A 10,783-nucleotide genomic window follows, 5' to 3' on the forward strand; every position below is an offset into this window, starting at 1 on the left:
GCCTTCAGGTTGTTACTGAGTCACAAAGGCTAAAAGGCACATGAGGGGAGAAGCTGAGATAAGACACCATGACACGTTGGGGTAATTATTAACATGTCAACAGTTGAAAGTTTGATTGGCCACTCACCATATCAAATAGACAAATAAACAGTGGTGGAAAAAGTACTCACATGTTTTACTTAAGTGCAAGTATCAATACTTAGTATGTAAAAGTCAAGAATTCCAAATTTACTTGAGTAAAAGTACGAAAGTATTGGTATCAAAATGTACTTACAGTACCAAAAGTAGAAGTCATTATGCAGAATGTCCCAAGTTTTCAAATGTATAAAACACATTTGAAAATGGCAGATCTACAAGCTCGCAGCTGTGAGCTTCTAGATCTGCTATTTTCAAATGGCCCAAATGTATATAGGGCTGAAGTGGTTAATGTATGTTTTGTAATAATAATCACACTAATCTACAAAGTAACTAGTAACTAAAGTTTTCAAATAATTGTAGTGGAGTAAAAGTATAATATTTGCCTCTGAGATGTAGTGGAGTAGAAGTAAAAGTACTGGAAATTGGAAATACTCCAGGAAAGTAAAAATACCTCAAAAGTGTATTTTACAGTAATTGAGTAAATGTACTTTACACTAGGCCTACTGTCAAATATACACAAATAAACCCGTTTTCTTTAGCTATTATTATTTCATTTTAAATGTTAAGGTTCATTTACACTGTATATTAGGAATGATATTGTTCTGAAAGAAGGAAGATCTCCTGGACTATGGGACAATGACAGCAGATTATAAAAACAGATACACGTGTGTGTGTGTGTGTGTGTTGTTGTTCGGTTACCACAGCAACCACACCACACCGCGCATGGTGATCGCGTCATCACGGTGCGTTTTAAAAACAAGATGGCGGCGAAGTGTTTGTTTTGGGCTCTTCAGCTCTGAATAAACTGTATTTACTTCTACATTAAGAGACTTTTTGGGTTCTTAGAAGAGTTTCTTCTGATACACTGTGTGTATTTCCTGTCAGTATTTAACATTGATATAGTTTGTTTGTAGAAGAATGAAGTCAGACGTGGAGGACCTGATGCCCAGACTGCTGCCTGTAGACAATACCTCTGTAGAGTCTGAGGATCCAGATGTTAGTCTGCATGGAGCCCCCAGGAACCCCCGGGAATACCTGCGACAAGTACAGTAAGATACTCAGTGGTGTAAAGTAACTAAGTACATTTACTCAAGTAATGTACTTAAGTACACTTTTGAGGTATTTGTACTTTACTTGAGTATTTCCAATTTCCAATACTTTTACTTCTACTCCACTCCATCTCAGAGGCAAATATTGTACTTTTACTCCACTACAATTATTTGAAAACTTTAGTTACTAGTTACTTTTCAGATATAAACTATGATATAATGAAACGTACATGAACCACTTTAACCCTATTTTATACCTAGGCTATTTTCAAATATTTAGTACTTTTACTTTTGGTACTTTTAAGTACATTTTGATGCCAATACTTTTGTACTTTTACTCAAGTAAATTTTTAATTCTGGACTTTTACTTGTAACAGAGTACTTTATATTGCAGTATTGGTACCTTTACTTAAAGGTAGGGTAAGTGATATTTTTGGGTTAAAACAAAAAGTATTTTGTTAAAAGGTTAAAGCACTATATTGTGATAGTAATCATTGCTATAGAGTGTTTGTTCAGTAACAGGAGTCTCCCCGTCTCTCCAGCTCTTTAATAAACAGAAAATACATTTTCCGGTAGGTGTCAAAATCTCAGCCAATCAGGAGAAAGTACCACTTTTTAAGCTTAATTTTTATAGTGTTCCAGTTCCAATTTTGTCTGCTCATTTCTTAGTGTCATCACTTCCAATTTCACTTGTTTAATCTATATCCTGATTGAGTTCTCTATCCTGATTGGATAAAATTGGAAATGAAACTGAAACTGAAACGAAAATGCATTTTCTGTTTAATAAAGAGCTGGAGAGACATGGAGACTCCTTATATGGACAGGACACTCTATAGTAACGAGCACTATCAGAACATAGACCCATTTTGCAATTATTTGAATAATTGCAAATCACTTACCCTACCTTTAAGCAGTGGTGAGCTGTGGATTTTTTAACTAAGGGGGCTATATTTTATGACGTCACGTGCGCGCGCACGTGCACGCGCGCGCGCAGGCATGTGCACATAGCAACATGCCTGCATATCCAACATAGCAACATTATTTTCCTTTTTTTATATAAAAGCCCTTTACATATATTCACCCACACATAAGTACTTAAAATAATCAATCAACTTGTCTTTACTTGAATAACTTTTTTTTAAAGACTTACATTGCTTTTAAAACAGTGTTTTTTAAAACAAGTAAAAAATAAAAAAAATACCCTTTTGCTACTCACCAAAACAAAGACGGTTTTATGGAGTTGAAAGCCTACTTTACTAAATGGGAACACTGTGAGCCCCCACCTCACGTCTAAAATACACTTTTTGGCCAGAAAAGAAAATATTTCACCGGAATTAAAACCTGTTTTTCGTTACTCCACAGTGCCCTCTACAGATCTGGTCAATGGAATTTTCCTATTAGACCAGATTCTTCCTTCCGGTGAAATATTTTCTTTTCTGGCCAAAAAGTGTATTTTAGACGTGAGGTGGGGGCTCACAGTGTTCCCACTTAGTAGAATAGGCTTTCAACTCCATTAAACCGTCTTTGTTTTGGTGAGTACCAAAAGTGTATTTTTTATTTTTACTACAGACGAGAGGCTGCGCTACCGCGGTGCGAGGGGAAGAATCGAAAGTACCATAACGTTAAGGAGAACTCCTTCTAACGCTATGGACCAGAGCTACTAGACAGGGATAAGTTTGTGAGTGTCTGGCAGCCAGGCTACTAGCTCTTGTCCTCTGCTAAGCGATTAACCCTTTCACACTCCATGGCTTTAATGTTATGCAAAGCAGCCAGGTTGAGGCCATTGTTAAAGGTGTTAAAGACGGCTCGGCCCCATAGAGGTATAATATAGCTCGCCCCTGACGGTGCGTTGTTGTGTTAATGATTGACGGCTCGCGGGCGGCTGACAGTGAGTGCTCGCGCGTGCATGTGGAGCTCGTGCGTGTGGAGCACGCGCGAGCCCCCAGCCTGGGAACTAAGGGGTCGACGACCCCCCGTAGCACCCCCTTCAGCTCAACCCTGCCTTTAAGTAAAGAATGTTAGTACTTTTTCCACCACTGAAGATACTCTATTTAAACCCCCAGGAATACCTGCGACAAGTACAGTAAGATACTATACTAGCCTTAGATCAAGACTATCGTAGATGTATTCTATCGAGTCTGACTTTTATTTTAGTATCTATGAGCCTGGAATGTCACCATTAAAGCCTGTATTTATCCAAACATGTACAAATGCAAAATATAAGGTGCTTTACCCGCTTCCTCCAAATGTTAACTAGGTGTCCGGTGTGTTTGTGTAATGTATTAATCCATACCATACTTAAAGAAGTGTTTAAATCCCGTCTGTGGCCGAACGCCGTTTACTTCTTGTTTACATTGAGTGTAATTCCGGTTTTCACCGGATGCGCCCCTGTCGCTACCGCCCATTGGGAACTTCCAACAGAATCGGCCACAGACGGGATTAAAACGCTTCTTTATTGAAGAATATGGACTAATACATTACACAAATACTCCGTGGGCCGAGTTAACATTTGTGGCAACGGGTAAACACCTTATATTTAGCATTTGTACATGTTTGGAGAAATACAGGCTTTGGAGGTGACAATCCAGTGCAAACTGGGCGGGTGAAAGCTAAGACTCTCATAGATATAAATGTCAAAATCGATCAAATACATCTATGAGAGTCTTAATCTAAGGCTAAAATCAATCCCAAATCATTTAATATTTCAGAACAAGTACCTGTAAGATCTAGTTGTTTTGGGGTTGGTGCATATAATTTTAATCACATTTCACACGTCAATTTGTGTGAAGGCTGACTTGTAAAGTGTTAAATTAAGGATTTGTCTGTAATGTATCTTCAGTCATAAGTTAACGTGGGCCATTCTCAGACCCTGCATGTATTATTATTTATAATAATATTCATGAATGCTGTTGTTTTGTTCAGGTTGGAGGCGTCGTTGTGTCCAGAGGTGGTGGTGGCTCAGATCGACCCCAAGAAATTACGAAAGAAACAGACCGTCAACGCATCGGTACGTTCAACTTCATGATGAATTAATGAATACGTTGTTTTAATGTTTTAAAGTGTTATGATGGTATGTTTATTATTGTGTCAACACATCGGTACGTTCACATCATGATTAATTAATTAATTTACATTAATGTTGTGTGCGCGTGTGTGTGCGTGCGTGTGTGCGTGTGTGTGTGTGTGTGTGCTGTGTGTGTGTGTGTGTGTGTGTGTGTGTGTGTGTGTGTGTGTGTGTGTGTGTGTGTCAGGTGGCAGGTTGTCCTCCTGCTCCGGTTGGGTTCTCTCCCAGTCTCGGATGGCAGCGGCAGCAAGTCAGTAACTTCTCTGACGTCAGACAGGTACAACTTCTTTTTTTAAGAAAACATAAATATTTGACCCAAGAAGCCTTAAAAGAGAAAGACTTCTGTCGTACACACCGACAATACTGGCTCAACCACATGAACCCCAGCATCCCTACTATTCTGGGACAAACATTCGGAAAAAGTAGCTGATCTACAAGCTCACGACCCACCACAACACGTTGAGATTTGGTGTAGAGGGAAAAATTAGCAGACCAAGTATAGAGCCCTGGGGAACCCCTGCCAACTAAGTATCTGAGGTTTTAATCACTGGATATTCTCCAAAATATGGAAGAATTGCAACCAGGCAGATTTTACACTTGACTGCCAGACTGTGTCCGCTTTGAGTGATCATTTCAATCTGTCATCAAACAGCATTTATTTCTGCAAATCCCATCCAGTCATAGTTGCACAAACAAAAACATCACAGCATCATACTTATTTCTTAAATAGTCTTGTGTCATCCCCACAACATCACTAAACATTTTAAAATAAACAAACATGATCATCTCGTCATCTCCCTGCTTTATCCACCTTCAGAGTAGTTTTGTTTAGTTAGTGACATGCTCTGTAATGTTGTGTTTAGTTGATGTGACATGCTCTGTAATGTTGTGCTTGTTCCAGAGCATCTCCAAGCACAGGACTCACTGGAGCAGTCACACTCTGGACGACAATGTGTTAATGGTGAGTATTTATTTTTATGTTTTATACTTTTTTAAACATTTAATATTTATTAAAAGAAGTCAATGGCTCTGATCAGGCTTAAAACCAAATTTGGAGTCATACTGTGTGTGTGTGTGTGTGTGTGTGTGTGTGTGTGTGTGTGTGTGTGTGTGTGTGTGTGTGTGTGTGTGTGTGTGTGTGTGTGTGTGTGTGTGTGTGTGTGTGTGTGTGTGTGTGTGTGTGTGTGTGTGTGTGTGTGTGTGTGTGTGTGTGTGTGTGTGTGTGTGTGTGCGTGCGTGCGTGTTTGTGTCTCACAGCCTCAGCTATCAGACGAGGAGGGCTGGAAGAGGTTCTGTTTGGGAGAGAAGGTTTACCTGGGCTCTGCAGCCTGCGACACAACACCACAACCTGACCCAGCACTGGACTACAGCAAGGTGTGTGTGTACGTACGCATGTGTGTACGTACGCGTGCAAGGGAAGGTCACAATATCGTCTCCACCAGAATCTGTTCTTCTGATATATCAATTAAAGCTGCAATCCCTGATTTTCTTTATACACTAGTAAATATAAGTAGCACATGTGCAGTGGTTGTAGTTGGTCTTCCTGCTCTTCCATTGACACGTTTAGATCCAGTGGTCTGTTGGGACACCTACTGGTGGACAAGTGGTATTGCGTGCTGTATTCTGTCTTTCTGTCTTCAGCTGGGTTAGGCCATCAAAGTTACAGACTGCAGCTTTTTAAGTCCAGTAGATTTTAGTGTTGATTTTGACAGCACATTTTCATTCTGTTTTAGTCATAGTCTTTTGAATCAAATTCCATTTAGTTTTAGTCATATTTTAGTCATCTGAAATGTTTTAGTTGAGTGAATATCATAAGATCATAGTCGACTAAATCTACAGTTGATTTAGTCGACCAAAATGTATTATTGGGGGTGCCTTGATGGCGTCGTAATGGCTGATTTTACACTTTGTGAGCTTGTAGATCTGCTATTTTCAGAGCGCGACACCCGAGCGCAACCAAGGATAAAATGACTTGTCTTTTAGTTCTACTGGATCTCTTCTCCACTAGATCCCTCACTAACATTTTAGTCTAGTTCTTATTTGTTGACAAAATTGTGTATATATTTAGTCCTAGTTTTAGTCATCATAGCTTAGTTTTTATTTACTTTTCGTCTACTTACTACGAACTTTCGTTCGTTTTGAAAAAAGGTAGTCGACCAACATTTTCCATCATAGTTTTAGTCGATGAAATCAACAGTGATTTGAAGTGTAAAGTGTTCAGTGGCTGACATTACTGAATATGTTTGTTTGTGTTCAGGTTGGCTTCCCTCCCTTTCTCAGCATCATCAGCAGACTCACCCAGGTAAACACAGTCTGTACAGAGATGACTCACCCAGGTAAACACAGTCTGTACAGAGACGCAAACTCTTGTGTCGTCAGGGATTCAGTTCCAGTTTTTTACCTCTCAAATTAACCCATTGAGACCTGAAGCCGATTCTAAATGTCTCCTAAATCTCAACAGTTTTCTGAAAAACGTATGTTTCTATATCAGTGGTTCTCAAACTTTTTCATGTCAAGGACACCCAAAATTATATGTATTTGGCCGCGGACCCCCATCAAAATATTTTGTTCCAGGGACCCCCCAGAAGCAAAGATTTGAGTTAAAAATGTTCGCTTTAAAAATATATATTTTCAAAGATTTTCACGAATTTTCAAAAATAGCAGATCTACAAGCTCGTAGCGCGGCACTCGGTGCCGCGCTATGAGCTTGTATATCTGCTATTTTTGAATAGCCCAAACCCAAAGTGTAAAATAATGCTTTTTAGCTCAAATCTAAAAATGAGACAGTTCCAGGTCTCAATGGGTTAAGCAGTCGTTTGACCACAATGAACACATGAACTACTTAGGACTTTTATTAGGTCGCAGCAACATGCGTTCTCATGTAGATCGGCAATTTTTTTTTAAAAAGAGTTGAAAATAAATGCTAAAAATGAAATCATGGCACCAGGCTGAAAGGCGTTCAGCAAGCTTATAGCTCTTCATATTACCCTTAAAAGAGAGGCTTTAGTCTTTACTCTCCTACTTAAACTCTGTGTGTGTGTGTGTGTGTGTGTGTGTGTGTGTGTGTGTGTGTGTGTGTGTGTGTGTGTGTGTGTGTGTGTGTGTGTGTGTGTGTGTGTGTGTGTGTGTGTGTGTGTGTGTGTGTGTGTGTGTGTGTGTGTGTGTGTATAGTCTACAGTGTCAGCAGTGTTGGAGATTCTCATCCTCTGGTTTGAGGACAGAGACTTTGCTCCTCAGTTGGTAGGTTTTATTTTCTGCAGCATTCTTCACTTCACTGTGTGTGCTGGTTGAAATGGTGTAAAGTAACTAAGTACATTTAATCAAGTACTGTACTTAAATACAATTTTGAGGTATTTGTACTTTACTTGAGTATTTCCAATTTCCATTACTTTTACTTCTACTCCACTACATCTCAGAGGCAAATATCATATCATGACTCTGAGGAAATGATATGGTATGGTATTGATAGGTCAATATATTGATAGGTCAATATATGGTACCTTTCTGAGGAAGGTCGAAAGACCGAAACGTCAGTCATATTTGTTACTTGCACTGTATTAAATAAAAGGCTTAAATAGTCTGTGCTGCTCCAGCGTCTTTCCCTTAGGCAAATATTGTACTTTTACTCCATTACAATTATTTGAAAACTTTGTATATTTTGATTATTATTACAAAACATACATTAACTACTTCAGCCCTATATACAATTCGTCCATTTGAAAATAGCAGATCTACAAGCTCACAATGCGTCGCATCGCGACGCGTTGTGAGCTTGTAGATCTGTTATTTTCAAACATTTCAGTACTTTTACTTTTGGTACTGTAAGTATATTTTGATGCCAATACTTTTGTACTTTTACTCAAGCAACAATCAACACAGGCATTTTACTTGTAACAGAGTATGTCTATATTGCAGTAAGTAAAATATCTCAGTACTTCTTCCACCACTGGCTGGTTGTAGGGTCGGTGGCTCTATGCGTTGTTGGCCTGTCTGGAGAAGCCTCTGCTGCCTGAAGCCCACTCTCTGATCAGACAGCTGGCTAGGAGATCTGCCCAGCTCCGTACCACACTGGTATATATATATCTATTCTATATACTGGTATGAGTACCCTGTGTTCTATACTTCTATACTATACTATTCTATATACTGGTATGAGTACCCTGTGTTATTATAATAACTTATTGTATATACTTCTATTCACCTGTTTCCTAGGCTGTGTGTTTTCCACTTCCTGTCGATTTCATTGGATATCATTGGTCATCTGACCAGTTTAATTGGATTTAATTGGATCAAATCGACAGGAAGTGGAAAACACACAGCCTAGGAAACAGGTGAATACTATATACTGGTAGGACCTAACCACTTAAACCCTCAAAGTGTTGTCCCTTCACTTTGCCCAAAAATATCCAACCTACAAGCTTACAATGTGTTGCTAACATGCCGCGTTGTGAGCTTGTAGATCTGCTATTTTTGGCTAATGTTTCCCGACCCCAGAATATAGATGCTGGGGTTCAAGTGGTTAATGTCTACTTATCTATCTAATGTGTGGATTCTATACGTCTGTCTGTCAAAAATTAAGGCTAAAAGGATAATAAAAAAAAAGTCCTGGGGACTCGTTTCCATTGTGGTCCTTTGTATTCAATTCATCAACATAGCATAACAAATTAACACAGTATTTATACATGTCATCAACAAATATTTTTTTTTTACTATTTTGAAAAACATTTTAAAATCGTTCAAATAGCCGATCTACAAGCTCACACGATCTACATGTCCATGTAGATCGGCTAGTTGAACTATTTTAAAACGTTTTTCAAAATAGTAAAATATGGCTAATAAGTTTAGGGATAAGGGGCACAAGATAGGGCCTTAGATGTACAAATGAGAAAAAGGAAACGCCTCCTTTAGACCTCCTTGTGTTCTCCTGATAGGTTTTATTTTTCAGGCCAGTTTTGAAAGAAAGCAGTGAGTTTGTGTTGCTTTACGTCCAGCTCCTCCAGAACACCATCGTTGTACGTTAAACACACGTTAAACATAGTTTTCCTGTGTTTTCTGTCTTCCACAGGAAACTGAAGAGGACGACAGACTGCCAGCACTGAACCTGCTCATCTGTCTGGTTGCCAGGTAGTGTTGATTTTGAATCAAATTTTGATTAAGTTTTAGTCATAGTGTTCTGAATCAAATTCCATTTAGTTTTAGTCATATTTCAGTCATCTGAAATGTTTTACTGTTAGTCTAGTTATAGTCGACTAAATCTACAGTTGATTATAATGTGTCTTGGTTGCATGCTGAAAATGGCAGATCTACAAGCTCACAACGCATCGCAGCGCAACGTGTTGCTTGCAGATCTATTTTCAGAGCGCAACACCTGAGCGCCACCAAACATGAAATGACTTGTCTTTTAGTTCTACTGGATCTCTTCTCCACTAGATCCCTCACTAACATTTTAGTCTAGTTTTTATTGCCAGGTTATGAACATGGAGGTTGTGGGTGTGCTGCTCAGTATGCTCGTCATCATAACCAGTGGTGTAAAGTAACTAAGTACATTTACACAAGTACTGTACTTAAGTACTGATAGCCGATTTACAAGCTCACAATGCGTTGCTTGTAGATCTATTTTCAAAATAAATTTGTACATTTTATACATTCGAAAACTTGTGAAATGGGAGTACTTTCTGCTTTTGGTACTTCAAGTACATTTTGATACCAATACTTTTGTGCTTTTCCTCAAGTACATTTTTAATTCCGGACTTATTTCTACACTGCAGTATTAACACTTTTACTTGAGTAAAACATTTGAGTACTTTTCCCACCACTGATCCTAACACTGTGTTTTTTCTAACAGGTACTTTGAACAGAGCGATCTGGCCGACCAGGAAGAATGAAGACTAAAGACGGACCATCTTCAGACATATGACTACATTATTTTTTTTACAGGGCTCTACCAGTCAAGCCATCTTACTGTAAAATCACAGGAAGATTTATCAGAACACTGAAACGCCAAATGATGGCTCAGGAGACAGGAGACCAGGGACTTATTTGAAGTGAATTGGTCACATGATCTGGTACAACAGGAACCCTCTGGATGTCAGAGTGTTTGAACGAAGTGTTTTTGAATCCTGGGTTTAATAAAAATGTAAATGCTTCAACAATTAAAGAATGTGTGAATGACCAAGTTTGTTAACTGTGGACTTTGTTGACGGAAAATTAAGTTATAAGCTGATGTTTTGCCAAGGGTAGATTCCCAGACACTGGTTTAAATAACACACTAAATATGAACCCTGTGAGAATGAGCCATTTTGCGGCTGGAAGCAGTACAGAGGCGCTTGTAAAGTGCAACCAAAAGGTGTATTTATTCCCCATCAACATACACAGGACAACACAGGAGCTCCAACACAGGTGTCATGGTGGTGCCTGCCTCTGAATAGGCTTGTTACTGGCAGCCTTTTATACTCAGCTGGAGCTGGAGCAGGAGCAATTAGCCTGGACTTGGACTTCACCATGTTAAGGGGTAGATCAACAAATACAGAAA

At 39.0% G+C, this 10,783-nt stretch overlaps 1 protein-coding gene across 1 annotated transcript; it reads left to right on the forward strand.

Moving 5' to 3' along the window:
* Positions 1-898: 898 nt before the first annotated feature.
* Positions 899-10,426, forward strand: gemin2 (gem (nuclear organelle) associated protein 2). Its single transcript, XM_080414639.1, has 10 exons — positions 899-1,187; positions 4,110-4,194; positions 4,439-4,528; positions 5,153-5,212; positions 5,509-5,625; positions 6,509-6,553; positions 7,423-7,491; positions 8,212-8,322; positions 9,317-9,375; positions 10,097-10,426. The coding sequence occupies exons 1-10, from the start codon at positions 1,057-1,059 to the stop codon at positions 10,134-10,136; spliced, it is 807 nt and encodes a 268-aa protein (XP_080270765.1). The 5' UTR covers positions 899-1,056; the 3' UTR covers positions 10,137-10,426.
* The last annotated feature ends 357 nt before the right edge of the window (positions 10,427-10,783 follow it).

The sequence above is a fragment of the Gymnoscopelus braueri genome, assembly GCF_963280865.1.
Source record: "Gymnoscopelus braueri genome assembly, chromosome: 19".
Classification (NCBI taxonomy): domain Eukaryota; kingdom Metazoa; phylum Chordata; class Actinopteri; order Myctophiformes; family Myctophidae; genus Gymnoscopelus; species Gymnoscopelus braueri.